The 20,948-nt window shown below is 45.1% G+C and overlaps 1 protein-coding gene and 1 long non-coding RNA gene across 2 annotated transcripts in view; one reads left to right on the top strand and one right to left on the bottom strand.

Annotated features, from left to right (window-relative positions):
• Positions 1-3,816, bottom strand: part of LOC308517848 — a 39,129-nt gene extending 35,313 nt beyond the window's left edge. Inside the window, exon 1 of the long non-coding RNA XR_013995898.1 lies at positions 3,805-3,816. This is a non-coding gene — a long non-coding RNA (uncharacterized lncRNA). The remainder of the gene's footprint in view (positions 1-3,804) is intronic.
• Positions 3,817-4,120: 304 nt separating this feature from the next.
• On the top strand, positions 4,121-14,181 carry ZNF174 (zinc finger protein 174). The gene is made up of 3 exons (XM_081089232.1): positions 4,121-5,279; positions 6,243-6,465; positions 9,951-14,181. The coding sequence occupies exons 1-3, from the start codon at positions 4,872-4,874 to the stop codon at positions 10,550-10,552; spliced, it is 1,233 nt and encodes a 410-aa protein (XP_080945358.1). The 5' UTR covers positions 4,121-4,871; the 3' UTR covers positions 10,553-14,181.
• Positions 14,182-20,948: the final 6,767 nt, after the last annotated feature.

Genomic DNA, 20,948 nt, shown 5'->3' with positions numbered 1-20,948 from the left:
CCACTGAGCCAAACCGGTTTCAGCTGAAGCAGTAATTTAAAAACTTCCAGCAACAAAAGCCCTGGTCTGAAAGGCTTCACAGGGAAGTTTTACCAAACAGTCAAAGAAGAACTAACACCTATCCTCCTCAAAGTATTCCAAAAAATTCAAGAGGAAGGAATACTTGCAAGCTCTTTTTATGAGGCCAGCATTACACTATTTCCAAAACCAGATAAAGCAACTATATCCCTTATGAACATAGATGCTAAAATCCTCAACAAAATATTAGCGAATCGGATCCAGCAATACATTAAAAAGATCATACACCATGACCAAGTGGGATTTATTCCAGGGATGAAAGGCTGGTACAATATTTGCAAACCAATAAATGTGATACATCACATAAACAGATTGCAAGACAAAAATCACATGATCAGCCACTGTTGTTCAACATAGTACTGGAAGTCCTAACCATAGCAATCAGAGAAAAAGAAAAAAATAAAAGGCATCCAAATTGGAAAGGAGGAAGTAAAACTGTCATTAAATGCAGATAACATGATGTACACAGAAAACCCTAAAGACTCCATCAAAAAACTACTAGATTTGCCCTAGCTGGTTTGGCTCAGTAGATAGAGAATCAGCCTGTGGACTGAAGGGTCTTGAGTTCAATTCCCAGTCAGGCAAATGCCCAGGTTGTGGGCTCAATCCCTAATGGGGGGCATGTAAGAGGCACCTGATCAGTGATTCTCTCATCATTGATGTTTCTCTCTCTCTCTTCCTCTCCCTTCCTCTTTGAGATCAATAAAAATATATTTTAAAAAAACAAACTCCTAGATTTGGATGTGAGGGCAATCTGGCTGCAATATTTGTCACCCCATTAATCCCCAGGGTTGATTTGGCTGATCTGGCTGACTAGGCGAGTATCCCCCTCCTCCCTCACCAATCCATGTGCGTCCCTCCCGAAGCTGCGTGCTCAGTTGAAAAAGACTTGCTTAGTGAGAAGAGATGACCTTCGCTCCAGAGGACAGGACGTGTCTTTAGTCAAGAGTATACGAGAAGCTGCACTCCCCTGCTAGAACCTCCAAACAATCTCTCAAAAAAAGACTAGATTTAATAAATAATTTGGCAATGTAGCAGAATACAAAATTAACACCCAGAAATCTATGGCATTTTTTTTACACCAATAATGAACTCTCAGAAAGAGAAACTAAAAACAAAACAAAACAAAAAAAAACCCATTTACCACTGCAACAAAACAAAAAAAATCAAGAAACTTAGGGTATATACTTAACCAAGGAGGTAAAAGACCTGTACTAGGAAAACTACAGGACGTTGAAAAAAAAGAGAGAGGAAGACACAACAAGTGGAAGAATATACTGTGTTCATGGATTGGTAGAGTCAATATCATTAATATGCCCATACTACCCAAAGCAATCTATAGATTCAATTCAATCCCTATTTAAATACCAACAGCATATTTCACAGATCTAGAACAAACACTCCAAAAGTTTATATGGAACTAAAAAAGAGCCTAATAACCGCAGCAATCTTGAGAAAGAAGAACAAAGATGGAGGAATCACAATACCAGATATCAAGTTATACTACAAAGCCACTGTAATCAAAACAGCCTGGTACTGGCACAAGAACAGGCATATAGATCAATGGAAGAGAACGGAGAACCCAGAAATCAACCCAAGCCATTATGTTCAATTAATATTTGACAAAGGAAGCAAGAGCATACAATAGAGTAAAGACAGTCTCTTCAATAAATTGTGTTGGGAAAATTGGACAGGTACATGCAAAAAGATGAAACTAGACCACCAACTTACACCATACACAAGAATAAACTTGAAATGGATAAAAAACTTAAATGAAGTTGTGAAACCATAAAAATCCTAGAAGAATCCATAGGCAGCAAAATCTCAGACATCTCTCATAGCAATATGTTTACAGATACTTCTCCTAGGACAAAGGAAACTAAGGAGAAAACAAACAAATGGGACTATATCAAAATAAAAAACTTCGGCACAGTGAAAGAAACCATCAACAAAATGAAAAGGGAGCCCACTGCATGGAAGAACATATTTGCCAATGATACATCCAATAAGGGGTTAATTTTAATATATAGGAAACTCATACAACTTAACAAAAGGAAGACAATCCAATTGAAAAATGGGTAAAGGACCTAAATAGAGACTTCTCCAAAGTGGACATACAGAAAGCCAAGAGACATATGAAAAAATGCTCAAAGTCACTAATCATCTGAGAGATGCAAATTTAAACACACTGAGGTATCACCTCACACCTGTCAGAATGACTATCATCAACAAACTACAAGTGATGGCGAGGATGTGGAGAAAAGAGAACCCTTGCACACTGCTAGTGTGAATGCATATTAGTGCAGCCATTATGGAAAACAGTATTGCGTTTCCTCAAAAAATTAAAAATGGAACTCTCATTTGACCCAGTGATCCCACTTCTAGGAATATATCCTAAGAAACCAGAAACACCAATCAGAAAGGATATAGGCACCCTTATGTTCATACCTGCACAATTTACAATAGCTAAGATTTGGAAACAGCCCAAGTGCCCATCAGCAGATGTGTGAATAAAAAAGTTGTAGTACATCTACACAATGGAATACTACTGTAAAAAGGAAAGAACTCTTAGCATTTCCAACAGCATGGAGGGACCTGGAGAGAATTATGCTAAGCGAAATAAGCCAGTCAGAGAAAGATAAGTATCACATGATCTCACTCATATGGAATCTAATGAACAAAACAGACATAGAAGCACGGAACAAACTGGAATCTCAGAGGGAATGGGAGGAGGGAGGGGAATAGAAGGAGATCAACCAAAGAACTTGTATGCATACATGTATAACCCATGGACACAGACAATAGGGTAGTGAAGGCCTTGGGCGGGCTAGAAGAGGTCAGTTGGGGGTGGGGAAGGGGGGTATGTAGTACTTTCAACAATAACGACTTAAAAAAGGTGTGTGGGGGGTGGGGGTGGGGGTGGGGATTCAGGTTGCCTTTCTGCCAAAGAACCTGAACTGCCTTCATTTATATTCTCTTTCCATTTTAATGTGGCAGGAGGGGCTAGAGATAGAGGAATCAAAAGCATTGCTGTTAACAGTCCTTTTTAACAAAAAAAGGAGTACCATATCTCCTCAGCAGCAAGGCCGGGACTAGAACCTGTAGCCATCTCCCCCCCCCCCGTCCCCCCCCCGCCCCCCCCCCCCTTGTCTAACACATTTTCGTACCTCCGCACTTTATCTGGAAGAATAACTTAACAAATGCTATTCTAGTTTCATGCAGAAAGCGGAGCCGGCACTCCTCTCGACTGCTGACATATTAATTTTAAAATTCTGGTCTCTCAAAAGCGTGTGTCCCTCTGGCGATGATCCACTCAGCAGAAAGTAGGATGAGAACGGGGACCGGGCCGATTCCCTTTCACTTGTCAAGGATGCACTAAGTACTCCCCGAGCATTTGATGCTAAAGAGGGTCTGTACTGTGGCCGAAGTGGGGCAGGAAACATCCGCAGGTTCGCGCTGCAGGGAGACGGCGATCGTGGTCACCGGCAAGAAGCAGTCAGGGCGCGGGCAGAGGTCAGAATCCGGCCTGGCCCGCTCAGGTGGGCCGAGGGCACCGGGACGTAGGAAGGTGACCGCGGAGCATGCGAGAGGTGCCCGGGCCTGGCTCGACCGCCCTGAAACGACTTGGGAGGCAAAAGGCACCCAGGCCGACATGGTGCCCAGCTGCGGGCGCTTCCCCCGGCCCCCGGCCCCCGACCCCTGTCCAGGAGCAAGCAGAGAACTCACCTGACGCACGCACTCTCACCTCTTCAAAGTCGCCAGGCCAGAAATCAGGTCTCAAGCGCGGGCGTTAACCGCCCTGGGCGAACGCTCGTGGGCCTCGTGGGCCGTGCCACCGGACTACAACTCCCAGGATGCACTACAACGGCTGGATGCCGTTTCTCGTCAGCGTCGACAGATATCCCAGCCAATAGACAGGAGAGCCTGCCCTCGAAGATCCAATCCCTCTGCGAAGAAGGCGGCTCTCCCGTGGCGTAGTTCCTCCGCAGTAAGTGGGCGTGTCTGCGGCAAGAGGTTCTGCCCCGCCTCCAGCCCTGGCTCCGGGGTTTTGGTTTCCTGATACTCTGTGAGGTGAGTCCGCTGCTGGTGGGCGCGGGGTACAGCCAGTGGGCGACGCTGCCTTCCCAGGGGCCAGCCCGGGCTTGTAGGCGGCCGCGAAGTTGAGCCGCGCCGGGAGTGCGGGAGCTTCGTCAAGCCCGGGGCCAGCTGGGGCGCGGAGCCCGAGCCGGGCTTTTTCGGAGGCCGGAGCGGCTGGGCCTTCGGAGCCTCTGGAACGAGCCACCCCCGGGTCTCCGACGCCTCTGCTCGCAAGTAGGAGGCCTTCGCTGACTCCCACCCCCGGCGCACGCGGCCTCCTCGGGTCACCCGGTGGCGCCGGGTGAGCTGCTGGAGGACTCCTAACCAGAATTCGGGACAGCCGGTGCCGGTGTCTGACAGCTTGAACTTTTCCTAGGTCATGCTGCGCGTTTCTTCTGAGACTTCGCGCGCTCATCGTTGAAATAAAAGCAGTATTTCCCCACAGTTTCCTCTGAAGATTTTCTGACTTCTCTCCTTCACAAGATAGTTCTAGAAACTATCGGAAAGACAGACGCTTTCCACTCCCAGGGACTGTGTTGCCTTCAGGAGTCTGGAATCAAGGCCAGTGAATGAGAAGGGCCTGTCTGCATCCTGTCCTCAACACCTTCAGGAGAACTTCGTTTCTAGCGTTTAGAACGACTTCTCCAGGGCTATGATCCCTCAGGCTTGAGCTGTTTGCGAGGAGAAAAAAAAAAAGCTGTCTCCTGAGCCCCAGAATGGCAGCTAAGATGGAGATAACGCTGAGCTCTCAGTCCCACATTCAGGCTTCTTCCAAGCAAGAGAGACACATCATAGCAAAGCTAGAAGAGAAGCGGGGGACGGCTCTGCAAAAGGACTGCCCCAACCCTGAGGCCTCTCGCCAGAGCTTTAGACGGTTTTGTTATCAAGAGGTGTCTGGACCCCAAGAAGCACTCTCCCGGCTCCGGCAGCTCTGCCGGCAGTGGCTGCAGCCCGAGCTGCACACCAAAGAGCAGATTCTGGAGCTGCTGGTGCTGGAGCAGTTCCTGAACATCCTGCCCCCTGAGATCCAGGCTGGGGTCAGGCATCGATGTCCAATGAGCAGCAAGGAGATGGTGACTCTGGTGGAAGATTTTCACAGAGCAGCCAAGAGACCAAAGCAGTGGGTAAGGAGGGTCTTCTTTGATGGTCCCTAGGATTTTTCTTTTTTCTTCCCCGTCTGGATAATGTTTGGTTTCTGGGCCCTCCCTAATCAGAGCCCAGAAATGGACCAGATGGCTTCAAACATGTTTTCTGGCCTCTATTTTGGGAACATTTCCCCTACCCCCAGATGTACCAGGTTTTCAGAAAACCCACCCATGGGCGCTTCCATGACAAAGTGGAGGATCAAGTAAGGTTATTGAGCCTTTGCTGACAGATCTCCCCTCCGTTCCTTTTGAAGGTTTCCTACCATCAGGATTCTTAGCAGATAGTGTAATCCTGTTGGGTAGGAATTTGATTTATGAGGAACTTCACTGAACCTTGTTCCAGTCAAGTGTCTTGCATATTGCCTTTGGATCAGGAAGTCACAGCTCAGTTGGCTAGTATCCCTTTCAACCCTCACCCTCAAAGTCAGACCAAAGTTGGATCCTCAGCAGGAAGCAAACAACCATGTGCTTTGGGAATGGAAGCAGTTAGGGAACAGGAGTGGGGCAGTCCTCTTAGAGCCTTGGGCAGAACAATTTATTAGGTAAAGATGGTTTTTAATGGCCCTTACTACACTGCTTCCCAATTCTACAGAGCCTGTTTTCAGGAGTAGTAGGGAGGCAGGTGGGCATAGGGTGGGAATCATGACTGACCCTGTTGTCTGCGCCTGCTCTTTAGTGACTTTGATTCCAGGCCTTGAGCAAGGCCCAAGCTTTAGGATTCTCCACTCAAGAAGTATTGGCTGATTTGAAGCAGCCTCATTCTGGTCATTTCCCATGTCCTTCCCTGTGTTTTCTTTGAGAGTTTCAGCGATCTCTATCAAAGGTGACCTCCAGTACATTATCAGGAATTCCCAGGGTCAGGGGTCCTTACAGAGCAGTGAGAGGTCAAGCTGCCTGAGTCAGTCCTCTGGCTGCACTCTAATGCATGGGGCTTGTTCCTAGGTGGCTGTTTGTATGCAGGGGCAGAAAGTGCTCTTGGAGAGAACTGGATCTCAGCTTGGAGAACAGGAACTGCCAGACTTTCAACTGCAAACTCCTAGGAGATATCCTAGGGAAAACTGTTTGGAGGAGCCTTTCCAGGCAGGACTTCAGGACCAGTTTAGCCTCCATCAGTGGGAAAAATCCCCACTCCTTCTGGAACCAGCCACCAAATTGGCTGGGACAGGTAAATGCACTGTGCCTCCTCTCTCCCTCTCATCAGTCTTCATCTCCATCAAAGCATTCATGGTTGTGAAAAGCCATAGACAAGATGATGATGTTTTTTTAAAATGTTGTATGTAATTGTAGATCTTTATGCCTGAAAAAATTTCACTGATTAGAATGGTAGTGGTATGCCCAGGTGGTATGGCTCAGTGGTTGAGCATTAACCTATGAACCAGGAGGTCACAGTTCGATTTCTAGTCAGGGCACATGCCCGGGTTCCAGGCTTGATCTCCAGTGTGGGGCATGCAGGAGGCAGCTGATCAGTGATTCTCATCATTGATGTTTCTATCTCTCCCTCTCCCTTCCTCTCTGAAAGCAACAAAAATATATTTAAAAAAAAACGAATGGCAGTGATACTACACATGAGAACTATGTTTTTATTTTCTGTTAATGACTATTTGACAATGCAGTACACAACAAGACTGTTCTAGTGCTTTTCTGTCCCTTTTAGGGCTTCCTATATAGTGCAGACAGATCCAAATATGACCACTGACTAACTTCCATGCAAGCTGAGTTTCATCACTTAAAATGGTCCTCTACTAGTATTTAGAAGGGGCCTACACAATGTTCTTTTCATTAGAGAAAAAGCCCACTCCATATTATTTTCTGCCTCCTTCTCCTATGACATTTTCTGTGCTTTAAACTTTTGTGTCCACTTCCTTACCTATCTCTGGTACAATGCCAGTATAACTCTCAGCCGTACTCCACACAGCCCTGTGACTGCTAAAACTGAGTGACAGTGACCTTTGGCCAGTCTTGGTGAAGTAAATATAGGATACAGTCAGCAAGTTAGAGAGTTACAAGAAAACTAGAGCCTTGATCCCTTCAGATTTGCTACAGTCAGTGAAACACTTTGATTTCATTATTCTCAGAACTCAAGAATGAAGAAGAATTGGGGTATCCAATAGAAAATCAGTGTGACCCTGGCTGAGGTCCTGCGCCATAATCTATGGCCTTCGTGGACCTGAATAAAGTGGACCACACACACTTCCTTCCCCTGGCTCAGCAAAGGCAACTGGCTGTGTGTACAGTATCTTCCTTCATTTGTAGATTCTCATGCTTCTCATCCCTAAGATCCAACAGTGTCTTCCTTCAGAGCTGCACTGTGCAATATAGTTGCCACTAGCCACATGCAACTGTGTAGATGTTGTTTATTGAGATATAATTCACATACTATAAAATTCACCTTTTTAAAGTGTGAATTTTAGTATAATTACAGTGGTTTTTAGTATAATTACACAGTTGTGCAACCATCACCACTAATTTCTGAATATTTTCATAATCTCAAAAAAGAAACCCATACCTGTTAGCAGTCACTCTCCATCCCTTCCTCTCTAATCCCTGACAATCACTGTCTACTTTCTGTCTCTTGATTTGCCTATTCTGGACATTTCATTGTCCAGTATCATGTAAAATGTGCTCTTTTATGATTGGCTTTTTCACTTAACATATTTTCAAGGTTAATCCATATTGTAGCATGTATCAGTACTTTATTCCTTTTTAAGGCTAAATGATATTTTATTAATGGACATTTTGTTATCAGTTGATGGACATTTGGGTTTTCACTTGGGGGTATTATGAATAATGCTACTGTGAATATTTGTATACAAGTGGACATGTTTTCATTGCTCTTAGGTATGGAGTGGAATTACTGGGTGATATGGCAATTATGTTTAACTTTTGGAGGAAACACCAGACTGTTTTCTAAAGAGGCTGTGCAATTTTACATTCCCACCAACAGTCTGTGGGGATTCCACTTTCTTTACATCCTTGCTAACATTTGTTACTGTTGTCTTTTTTATTACAGCCATCCTAGTAGGTGGGAAGTGGTATCTCGTGGATGTTTTGAGTTATTTCCCTAGTAACTAATGATGTTGAGCATCTGTCCATGTGTTTATTGGCCACTTACATATTCTTTGGAGACATGTCTGTTCAGATCCTTTGCTCATTTTTAAATTGAGTTAGTCTTTTTATTGTTGAAAGAGTTCTTTATATATTCTGGATACTAGACCTTTATATAGAGTTTACAAGTGTTTTTCCTATTCTTTGGGTTGTCTTTTTACTTTCTTACTTTTTGTTGTTAATCCTCACCTGAGGATCATTTTCTCCATTGATTTTTAGAGAGAATGGAAGGGGAGGGAAATAGACAGACAGAGAAGAAAACATTGATGTATGAGAAATACATTGATCGGTTGCCTCCCACTCAAGCCCTGACCAGGGCTGGGGATGGAACCTACAACACAGGTTCGTGCCCTTGACTGGGAGTTGAACTTGTGATTCTTCAGTGCTTGGGCTGACGCTCTCAACACTAAGCACACTGGCCAGGGATCTTTTTATTTTCTTAGTAGTATTCTTTGAAGCACAAATGTTTTTTATTTTAATTAAGTCCAGATTATCTGTTTTTTTCTATATCTGCTTATGTTTTTGGTCACATATGTAAATTACCATTGCCTAATTCAAAGTCATAAGGATTTACATCTATATTTTATTTAAAGAGAGATTGGTTTAGTTCTTACATTTAGGTCTTTGATCCATTTTAAATTAATTTTTGTATATGCTATAAGGTGGGGATCCAACTTCCTTCTTTTGCATCTGGAAATCCAGTTATCCTAGCACCACTTATTGAAAAGACTATTCTTTCCCCATTGAGTTGTCTTGTCAACCTTGTTGAAGAGCAATTAATTATAATTGCATGGACTGCTTATTTAAATTAATTAAAAGTGTAAAATCCAGTTCCTCACACTAGTCACATTTCAAGTACTCAGTACCTGCATGTGGCTAGTGGCTGCTATATTGAATAGCACTTGCACACACGTACACACACACATATTCCCTACATGTCAGGAATTCTATGGGATAACACAGCTCTGGATCCTCTGACTAGCCCACAGGCTATTCCAGCTAATTTCCATCCTGATTCTTAATCCTGTTGGTTAGAAGTTGGGTAGTTTCTGTAAATAGGATGCATGTCTAACCCATATTCCAGGTTCCAAACACAAATGCTGTCAATTTTATAAGGAAAGGAAATTACACATTCATTGGATTTACCATTATTTGAAGAGAAAGTGGTGGTCATTCAATGTCCATGAAGAGAGAGTGAATTTGCAAAGTTGACATTCCAACCCTCTTCTTTTTATTCCTTAGTTGATACTCAGGCCTTTGGGTTTGCTTTTCCCTATTTCTCCTTTCCTAAGCCTTTCCTAAAGTTAGGAAGAAGGGAGGAGGTTGGAAAACTTGGTTCCTAACTTTAACATAAATTTCCAGGTACCACCCCCCAAAGATTCTGACTCAGCAGTCTGTTTGTTCGGTAAGTGCTCCAGATGAGTCTAATGCAAGTCGCCAGTGGAGGACCACAGATTGAGAAACCTTACAGTATATTTCATAACTCTTTTGCTGAGGTTCTTTCTTTGAAGCCCAAAATATGAAACAGATTCTTTCTAATTATAGAGGCCCCCAGAATGAAAAGTGAGAACAAGGAGAATCCACAACAGGAAGGTACTAAAGGAGCAAAGCCATGTGCAGTGTCACCCAGCAGACCCAAAGGGAATTGTCTGCAGAGTCCTGATCCAAGAGGGGCAAATATGAGTGAATCCCGGTTGTCACGAAGGCAGGTCAGCCCCCCAAATGCTCAAAAGCCATTCACTCACTTCCAGAGACATTACAGGGAACTGGAATATATCAGCAGCCCCCTAAAAAACCATCCACTTAGAGAGCTGAAGAAAAGCAAAGGAAGTAAAAGAAGCCTGAACAGTCGTTTGCAACGTCCTAGTCACCAGGCGACCCACTCAGTGAAGAAACCTTACAAATGCGATGACTGTGGGAAAAGCTTCACATGGAATTCAGAGCTGAAAAGACACAAGCGAGTCCACACAGGGGAGAGACCCTATACCTGTGGAGAGTGTGGCAACTGCTTTGGGCGTCAATCAACTCTGAAACTGCACCAGCGGATCCACACTGGAGAGAAGCCGTACCAGTGTGGCCAGTGTGGGAAAAGCTTTCGCCAGAGCTCAAACCTTCACCAGCATCACAGACTTCACCATGGGGACTGAAAGCAGAGCTTTGGTCTTTCTGTTCAGAAGGAAGGTATTCATGTTTCTCCTTCCCCTTAGTTGCATATAAATTATAAAGACTGTCTGTGGGACTTACAAGGAATGCAAGAGGTCCCTGAAGAATGACAGTGTACATTTTGCTGGTGAGGGATCCCAGAAGAAGCTGTTGGGAACATGACCATGCACGGTGACAGGGTGAAGAAATGGCAGGTCTGAGCACTGATTGAAAGGGAACTGGGATCTCTACTGGAGAGTGGGGCATAACTACTGAAGGAGCATCAGGATGATCCTGCAGATGTCCCTGTCCCATGTTAAATCTTTTCTGCACTGCTTTATTTATCCTCAAGGGTATATTCTATATATAGTTATATATTTGCTGTTATACCAGGCAGTCTTTATCATGCACACACTTTAATAAAGATGGGTGATACACAAGAATTTCAAGGCAAAAGTTCATTGGAATATAAATACCCTAGTATTCTTTCTGTAATTCCTGGCTGTTCATAACAAAGGACACATGAAGGGAGAATATGAACATACTTGTGTGAGGAGAGGGTTTCTAAGTAATTAGTGCTTTTACCACACACACACATATTGAGGGATCTTTTTTATATCAAAGCACCCTTAATTTAGGAAAAGAAAATCTACACAGCTACTGCAATCCTGTCCAAGGGATAGGGAAAAGCTACAACCAGGAGCAAGTAGTGGATGTAGACTGCTAAGCAGATGTCACAGGGAATCCTTACGACTCTCCTTTCTCACGTGCCAGTAGCTTTAGGAATAACAGAATAATTGGGGTAATGAAAATGTTTTAAAAACTGAATTATTTCAGTATGTTTACTAAGAATTATTGAAATGGGTTAATTATATATGTAATTAAGCCAAAATGAAGTTTCTGAAAATAACAAAATATACTTATATAAGATGTTAAAGTCCTGGAACTAGGCCTGAGAGATTATCTAATCCCATTCCTTTATTCTCTCATAGTGGAAATTAAAATGCAATTATTATGCAATTTTTAGTTACTCTGGGCAAACCAGCTGATCCCCCAGTTGAGAGAAAACTTTTGGTAGATAGGTGCACTATCTCATGCAGAAAACTGGTACATAGCATTCTTCCTAAAGCATAAGTATCCTAAAGTCACTCCTAGTCACCTCAGGACTGTGGCTTGTGCTGTCATTACCTCCCTCCCCATTACATTCTTCCTTACAGCAGAGGGTCAAGTGCACATACCTGCATTCCTGCTTTCCAGATATTTGCACATAGTTTCCTTTGCCTTTAAACGCTGCAACACATACCCCCCTTCCATCCTCTCACTTCACAAGAGTTGCCTGCTCTGCAAATCCTTCTCTGACAAGTTCTAGGCATACTTAGACTTAATGGCATGTCACTCCCTACACCATTCTGCACACCAGTGGTGCTCAAACTGGGAGTACATTTTGCCCCCAAGAGGAGATTTGGCCAAGTCTGGAAACATTGTTGGGGAAGGAAGGATAGCTCCTGGTCCCTCGTGGGTGGAGACCAGGAGTACGGCTAAATATCAGACAGTGCACGGGATGGCCCCCACAACAGAATTATCTGATCCAAAATGTCAATAGTGCTAGGGTTGGGGAGCTGTATCATACAGGATAAAAGATCTTTAAGGACAAGAACCTGTTTTACCACCATTTTAGCTATTGGACTTAGCCATATGCCACCAGGAGAAATAGAGAAATAGGTGTCAGTAATTGAAGTGCCAGGGGCTCCTCGGGGCCCATTTCTGACTGAATCAGATCCTGGTGACAATCTGTTGAATACAGTGGATGAAACTTTTTATCTCTGGGGCAGAGGTGGACTTAATGGAAGCCTAGTGGCCTTTGTCATAATGTTTGGTCGCCCTTTAGACTAATCCACAGTCCTCTTCCCAACAAATACATTAGATATTAGAAGAGTTCATCTTCATTATTAGGCTTAGACCAGCAGTCACCAACTGGTGGCCCGTGGATCACTAGTGGTCAGTGATGTCTGAAAAGTTGGTGACCGCTGGTTTAAGGAAACCTTTGGAGCAGTGGTCGCCAACTGGTGGTCCGTGGACCATTGGTCGCCTGTGAGGTCCAAAAGGTTGGCGACCACTGGCCTAGACCATACCTCACTCCTGTCTGCTGCCTCTCACTGGCCAGGGCCTCTTTGGTTCCTCATTCTGTTCCTACCTTCCCCACCTCCTTTTTCCATGCCAATTTCACTATTGTTTCTTAACTTTCCTAATCTTACTTATATCTGTATTTCTTTTGGTTGCTGTAACAGATGACCACAAACTTAGTGGCTTAAGACAGCACAAACATCTCAGAGTTCCAGAGGTCAGAAGTCCAAAATCAGTTTTGTTGAGCTGAAATCAAGGTGTAAATAGCCCTGGTTTCTTCTGGGGGTTCTGAGAGGTGAATCTTGTTTCCTTGTGTTTTTCAGCTTCTAGTGACTGCTAGTATTCCTTGGCTTGTGGTCCCTTCCTCCACCTTTTTTGTTTTGTTTATTTGTTTGTTTTTAACATTTTAAAAAAAAATATTTTAAATTGATTCCAGAGAGGAAGGGAGGGGGGGGGGGGAGAGAGAGAGAGAGAGAGAGAGAGAGAGAGAGAGAGAGAGAGAGAGAGATCAGTGATGAGAGAGAATCATCGATCGGCCGCTTCCTGCACCCCCCCCACTGGGGACCCAACCCGCAACCCAGGCATGTGCCCTTGACTGGAATCAAACCTGGGACCCTTCAGTCTACAGGGCCAAACCCGCTAGGGCCTTTCCTCCATCTTCAAAGTGCATCCCCCCACTCTGTCATCACATCACCTTCTCTGACTCTGACCCTCTAGCCTCCCTCTTATAAGGAATATTATGATTATATTGGGCTCACTTAGATAATCCAAGATAATCTCCCCATCAAGATCGTTTAAATATAATCACATTTGCAAAATCCCTTTTGCATATCTAAGATCTAAAACATAAAGGAAGATAGATGTCCACTTTCCTTATTTATAAGAGTTGGGACAGGAACTCTTCCTTAAATAAGAGCTTTGTTTCTTTGGTACTTTGAACCTGTGTGCATGTGTTTTCTCTCTTCTAATTACAAAATCGATAATTGTTGAATCTTAATGTCTTTGGGTACCTGTTCAACACTGAACCTTGAATAAAGGTGACAAAATCACCACTCTGACTATCACTCATTCCCAAAAGGTGATGCTACCTTACCTGACCCAGCCCAGTTTTCCTTTGGCAGATAAGGTGATGAGTCCCTGTGAGGGTCTGAGGGTCTGGAAGAAGGTTCCTGGACATCCAGCCACATTTGCAGGTCTGATTTTAAAGAGGTGAAGAGGGAGAGAGAGCAACATCAATTGGTTGCCTCCTGTATGTGCCCTGACCGGGGATTAAGCCCACAACCTGGGTATGTACCCTGATTGGCTTCAACCTGCCACATTTTGGTGTATGAGACGGGACGGTGCTCCAACCAAGCCACACCAGCCAGGATTGTATTCAGTTCTTCAGATGTAGGTTCCTCCTGCCCCCTTCACCTATGCATGGTTCCACTAATGAGTCTCAGCACAAAACACTGATCTGCTGACTTGGAATCAGCTACCCCTTGTAAAAATAAAATATTATTGTGTGCTGTTTTATGGCTGAATAGTATTTTATTGTATGGATAGATCATGTTTTGTTTATCCATTCATTAGTTGATGTACTTTTGGGTTGTTTCTACTTTTTGGCCATTATGAATAATGCTGCTATGAACATTCATGTACAGCTGTTTTGCAAATACCTTAATTTCAAAAACCCAATGAAAAGTTTGTCAGAGAGCCTAGAGTCTTGTGAGAGTAGTGCCATACCCTAGTTAGTGCTTCTAGAGTACCTGCAAGCAAGAATAGGTGCAGAGGTCTAGGGAAGGGCTTACTCTAGAAGATGGGAGAGACCAGGATAGCAAAGGGACAGCATCCCCTTCAGGAGCAGCTTTAAGGAGGGCAGAACATCTAAAGATGGTTACAAATTAGGGCTCACCATGTCCCACTGGGAGGTATGAGAACAGGGGCATGGGACATGGGCATGTCTGTTGCGGGTGATGGGCAGGCACCTGTACTAAGGATTCAGCCTGTTCAGGAGAGGACAGGAGCAGTATGCTTGCATCATTAGGGAAAATCTGAGTGGATGGATTCTGAGAGTGACACACTCTTAGGAAATGATAGAGCTCAGGAAGTGATACTGCAGAGAAGTAGAGTTCATGCAGAGTGTGGGTGTTCAGGCCAAAGACGATGCCCTGGAGGAGGTATTAACCATTTGGAAAACTATAAGAAAGGAGTGTCCAGAGGCAGTTCAGCGTAGCCAAGTGTTTTTAGTCTGCTTGGGCTTCTATAACAAAATACCACAGATTTGGAGGCTTATAAACAACAGATATTTCTTATAGTTCTGGAGCTTGAAATCTAAGATCAAGGAGCCAGCATAGGCAGGTCATGTTCTGATGAGAGTCCTCTTCCTGGTTCATAGCAGGCTGAGTTCTTTGTGTCATGTGAGCATGATAGAAGGGGTGAGGGAGCTCTCTGGGGTCTGTTTTATAACGGTCCCATTCATGAGGGCTCCACCCCCGACCCCCAAGAACTAAGTACTTCTAAAAGATTCCTGCCTCCTAATACCATCATCTTTGGGGGTTAGGATTTCAACATATGAATTGTGGCAGGGCTGGGGGGCACACAAACATTCATACCATGCACCAAGTGTGAATGAACTTTGGCTTTGGACAGACCTAGATCTAATCCTGGCTCTAGTTCCCCTTTCAAATCTGTTTCTTCAACTCAATAAGGTTTAAATAAGAAAATCTGAGTTATGTCTCAGCATGATGAGTATCCTAGCTAATGCAAAGGCTCCATGGAGCATAAATGCCTCATTCCTTAAGAGGCCTGGTCCCCCTCGGGGTGGCTCTCAGGGGTCTGGTCCAGATATTACTGGAAGTGTGGACCAGTCAGTGGGCAAGGCTGCCTCAGGCAAGGCCAATCTACAGCAAAACTGGGAAGGTGATCAAGTCTGCCTCTAACTACATTTACAAACCTTTTCAAAATCGCAGACTAGCTCTAGCCGGTTTGGCTCAGTAGATAGAGTGATGGCCTGTGGACTGAAGGGTCCCAGGTTCAATTCCAGTTATGGGCACGTACCTCGGTTGCAGCTTCCTCCCTGGCCCAGGCCCTGGTAAGGGCTCATGTAGAAGGCAAACAATCAATGTGTTCCTCTCACATCAGTGTTTCTCTCTGTCTTTCTCTCTCTTCTACTCTCTCTAAAATCAATGGAAGAATATCCTTGGGTGAGGATTAAAAAAAAAATCAGTCTATTGCTGAAAGAAAAACCAAGATTGTCCACAGTCCAGCTGTTGTATAGATCCTTCTACCATACCTTAATAACCATCATCCAAGTTCTTGTTAGAAATTTTCATAGATGGGGAACTTGTCACTTTACAAGATACAACATTTCATTTGGGGACTGTCATTGTTTTAAATTCTAAGATGCTAGACTTTCAGTCATATAGGCCTTTGCCTCTGGATCCCTGGTTGCTTCTGTCAATACGTTGGAGAGGCAATGGGCAGGGGCAGAGAACTGGGAATGAGGGGGATCATGTTACAGCTTCTAGAATGCCCCACACAAAGGCTTTGTAAAAATCTGTCAGTCTTTTTTATTTTTAAACTTTTAAGGTTGGCACTATTGCAGATGTCCCCTATTTTCCCCCTCTTTGGCCACTTCCACCCAACCCCACCTCCACCTCCCTTGGCCTTCACCACACTATTGTCTGTGTCCATGGAGTATGCGTATAGTGTATGTTCATTAGCTAACCCCCTTACCTTCTTTATCCAGTCACCTCCTCCCCTCCCTCTGGCACCCAGCAGTCTGTTCCATGTATCCATGCTTCTGGTTCCCATTTTCTTGGTCAGTTTTATTTTGTTCATTAGTGAGATTATATGGTATTTGTATTTCTCTGACTGACTTATTTTGCTTAACAGTATTCCATTGTGTAAATGTACCACAGCTTTTTTATCCTCTCATATGCTGATGGGAAAATCTGTTGGTCTTAGCTCCTCAACACAGAGAAGGAGCCCACAAGGGAAGTTTGTTTTCAGGATGAAGGTGAAGTAAAACATTTGGAGACCTAGACATCTCTGCAAAACATGCCCCTGTATGTCTAGTTCTGAGGCATATACCGCACTGAGCAAGATAATTCCCTGGGAAAGAGGTTCTTTTCTAGAAGATGACAGTAAGAGTCCTCTCTGATCCAGGAATTGAAGGTCATAAGTCAACCAGAAGCCAGATATGTACCCTTAGGAAAGGGATATAAGAACCAAGGAGAAAGTCCTTTCTGTTGGAGAAGTTTGCTCCTAGAGAGTAAGGGACCTCCTGAGGCAGGTGGATGGGATAGGACAGTTGTATCCCAAAGGATACTTGGAGGACAGCTTCATACCAGCTGGGACTGTACCTAGGAACATCACACTCTGTCCGTAGGGTGTTGTTGGGCACCTGGGTCCTCCAACTTCTGGCTGTTTTTTCCTAGAAACAGAGAAAGTACAGGTGAACAGGAAAAGCTTACTATACATGGGGTCAGCTGACACATTAGCTGAGGTCCTTGTAAGGTTCTCCATTAGAGAAGTCAGCCCACTGCCCTGTGCTCTTTCCAGAAGTCTCCAACCAATAAACTCCACGTCATCATGTAGCTCCCAGCTCTCCTCAGAAGAACATAGGCTCCCTGACCTTCCTGGCCAGATGAAATCTCTCTCATAGCATGATGTGCCTCTTCTCTATGGCATGCACCATACTGCAATGTCACACTCACTTGTGATTAAAGCATCTCCCTAGAAAGTTTAGAAAAAACTGTAAATTCATGAGGAGGCAATAGGACTTCTCTCCACAAAGCTAGCAACCATCATCTCTGCTTTCTCATCCCACTAAAACACTACTTTTGCCTTTAAATCTATCTCGAAGTCAACCCTTTTTTCTCATTCCCATGACCCCCACTACAGGCCCTCATCTCTCCCTCACTATATTATAGCAGCCTCCTGAGTGTCTGTCATCTTTGGCTGGTCCTAATCTGTAGCATTTGGTTGCAGAATTATCAACACAATGCAGGTCACTTTGAAAACTCTGTCCCTGCCTTTCTGTCCCACCACCACACGGGAGCGCCCCTCATCCTAGGGTGGCATGCTGGATTGCTGATGGCCCCCAAACTGACCCAAATAGTGGGGAGCAGAGCCCAGTGTCTCCCCCGCTGGGCTTGGGACTTGATGGGCAGATGGGGCATAGGCACCAGTGCCTATGGATGAGGAGCGGACCCCTCTACAGAATGTACTGTCCAGTCCCCTCCAATTAGGCCTTCGAGCACCCAACCTGAGGAAGCCTTGTTTCTTTTTTTCTTTTTTTCCCAACTATAGGAGAGCATTTATTTGGTAAATCACAGAGGTAGAAAAAGTAATTTGTAGAAGAAATGGGCTTAGGAAACAAGTTATACAGGCAAAGGAAGAGCCCTTGGAGCTTGGGAGTGAGGAAGGTAATGATAACAGCACCTGGGGGGTGGGGGAAAGAAAAGGCAAGGGCGTGCTCCCAGGAGGGAGAGCCAAGGAAACCTTGTTTCTTATTGCCTGGCATCGCTGTCAGTGTGAAGAGGGGCCAGGCCATTGAGGAACCCTCTGAGAAATGGGTTTTATGAGGAGGGCAAAATAAAGGAGGCAGAGATGGGGCTATATTCCAGGCAAAAGGAAAAGTATGTTCACAATTCTTGAGACATTCAATAGTCTGGTATATTTGATGAACTGTAAGAAAGTCAATGCAACTAGAGAGTGAGAAACAGACAAACAATACAGAAAAGAACAGCTGGACTTGGAGCTAGCAAGGCACCAGAAGTGAGCCTGTGAATTTCATTTCCCAACCTAGATGGCAATTCTAATGCAACTGGTCTTGGCACTTCCATAGGCGTACCCTGCTGGTGGCCGAGCACAAGTTGCAGGGGTTCTTCTCCAAGACTGAGCAAAGATTTCTGGGAGCCCCAGCCAGCGCACCCTCACCTTCCACCCACTAATTGCTGCCCCTGTACTGCCAAGGTGGAACAGAGAGGAGGGGAACTTGATGTCTAGTGTTGTCTCCCAGAGTAGCACTGGAATTTTCTTCTGAGTTCCCGGGAGCATATGACTTTACCTCCATTATTAATGGGCCCTGTCTAAACCACAATCCCAACAGTTTTCAAAATTCACCTCATTGCATCTAAAACCACTTAAATGTTTTTAAAAAATCACCTCATTGCCATCATAAAAAAGCAGTTAGCCTTGGCTGGTGTGCTCAGTGATTAGAGTGTTGGCCCATGCACAGAGGGTTAAGGGTTTGATTCCCGGTCAAGGGAGACAACCAATCCATGTTTCTCTTTCACATCGATGTTTCTCTCTCCCTCCTTCCCTTCCACTCTCTATGGTTGAAGATTAACAACAACAACAACAACAACAACAACAAAAGCATTTATTAGACGTCAAATTGCACATCAGTCGAGCCAGTTTGGCTCAGTGGATAGAGCGTCAGCCTGCGGACTGAAGGGTCCCAGGTTTGATTCTGGTCAAGGGAATGTACCTTGGTTGCGGGCACATCCCCAGTAGGGGGCGTGCAGGAGGCAGCTGATGGATCTTTCTCTCTCATCAGTGTTTCTAACTCTTTATTCCTCTCCCTTCCTCTCTGTAAGAAACCAATAAAATATATTTTTTTAAAAATTGCACATCAGACAGACATAATCACTGCCTAGTAAGAGCTTGCAATGTAGAACTAAGCCTGATGTGAATACACCAAAAACAGTAAAATCAAAACATTAAACAACAGTACAAGTGCATACAACAAACATACTTATGAGGTATCCAAAGGAACTGGAGATTGCAGCATATTCACAGATTTCTCTAAATGTACACTTATGTCATATCCCTATCTTCCCCAGGCTGTTAATGCAAGGAGGGATGTTAAAAAAAAAAAAAAAAAGACAAATCTGGCTGGAGCGGCTCAGTGGTTGAGCTTTGACCTTTGAACCAGAAGGTCACAGTTTAATTCCAGGTCAGAGCACATGCCCGAGTTGCTGGCTCGATCCCCAGTAGCGGGCTTGCAAGAGGCAGCCAATCAATGATTCTCTCTCATCATTGATGTTTCTCTCTCTCTCTCCCCCCACTCCCTTGCTCTCTGAACTCAATAAAAATATATCCTATATAATAAAAGCCTAATATGCAAATTGTTTGACCGGGAGTTCAACGGCTCACTATGATGTGCTCTGACCACCAGGGAGTGGTGCAGAACATGGCTGGCCTCTACTACATGGCGCTGGCAGTGGGTGGCAGTGGAGGTGCTGCCGGCCCCAATGGGCCCTGACAAGAGTGGGACTGTGGCTGAATGGTGGAGCAGGTGAGCAGCAGCACCAGGCCAAGGCGGGTGTGAGCAGGGTCGAGGGGGTGGGGGAGAGCCGATGGACCCACAGAAGGCGACCAGAGGCCAGCCGGCCCTGATCACCTGATCGGGTTTGGGCCCCAGGCTGGGATGGGGAATTGGGGGTGGGTGGCAGCGACCAACCTCCCGCTGGCACCTGGGCAGGGGGCTGCAACCTCTTGCCAGCTATCTGGGGGGGGGGGAGTGATGGGGACGAAGTGCGGTGAGAATGCAGGGTGTCTGCCAAGCTCACTCTCACTCCCCCTACTACCCTCCCCTGGGACGCCAGGGGCCAGGGCTCGCGCACCTGGGAAGCCCCTGGCTCAGGTGCTGGGTGCCCATGAGGAGTCCTCCCTGTGCCCCTGTGACCTATTCTGGTGAGCTGGGCCACAGCCACTGGAACCACAGGGGCCAGTCAGTCGGCTCCCTGTGGCTTTGCGCAGGAGCTGGTCTGTGAGGCTGGCTGGGAGAGAGTGAGCTGCCCAGCTTCCGTGCAGCCCTGCTGGGCAGCCCAGAGGCCCAAACTGCGCTCCAGCCCGCAGAGTTCAGCCGCAGTCACTGCATCTCCACGTGGGGACTCTGGCACCGTGACTCAGGTGTGGGGCCCAGGGGCCCAGGTACTGCCCAGGACCCAGTGGTCAGCTATGACCTGCCCTTCCATACAAGATACTCACACTTTGATTGCCAGCCAGGCCTAGGGACTGAGCCTCTAGTAAGTACCGAGCCTCTAGTAAGTAAGTAAGTAAGTAAGTAAATAAATAAGTAAATAAATAAATGTCAAATCACCTGTAGTCAGATGGGCCTGAAAAGATGGATAATGGTCATACTGTTACCAGCTCAATAGCTCTCTCAAGCTACAAAATTAAAACAGATGAATGTATACACACACTTCATTTAGTTATTTTTTAAACAGATGATCAAAACAAAGACACTTTCCTACTGAAATACTACAGAAATAACAAGTTTAA

Source organism: Myotis nattereri (assembly GCF_964212035.1).
Source record: "Myotis nattereri genome assembly, chromosome: 4".
Lineage (NCBI taxonomy): Eukaryota > Metazoa > Chordata > Mammalia > Chiroptera > Vespertilionidae > Myotis > Myotis nattereri.
This window is presented reverse-complemented; position numbering and strand designations above follow the sequence as displayed.

Excerpts from the sequence above, each read along its gene's own strand:
- ZNF174 (XM_081089232.1), top strand. The coding sequence starts at position 4,872 with ATGGCAGCTAAGATGGAGATAACGCTGAGCTCTCAGTCCCACATTCAG. Across the intron at positions 5,280-6,242 it reads CCAAGAGACCAAAGCAGTGG|GTGGCTGTTTGTATGCAGGG; the intron begins GTAAGGAGGGTC and ends GCTTGTTCCTAG. Across the intron at positions 6,466-9,950 it reads CACCAAATTGGCTGGGACAG|AGGCCCCCAGAATGAAAAGT; the intron begins GTAAATGCACTG and ends TTCTAATTATAG.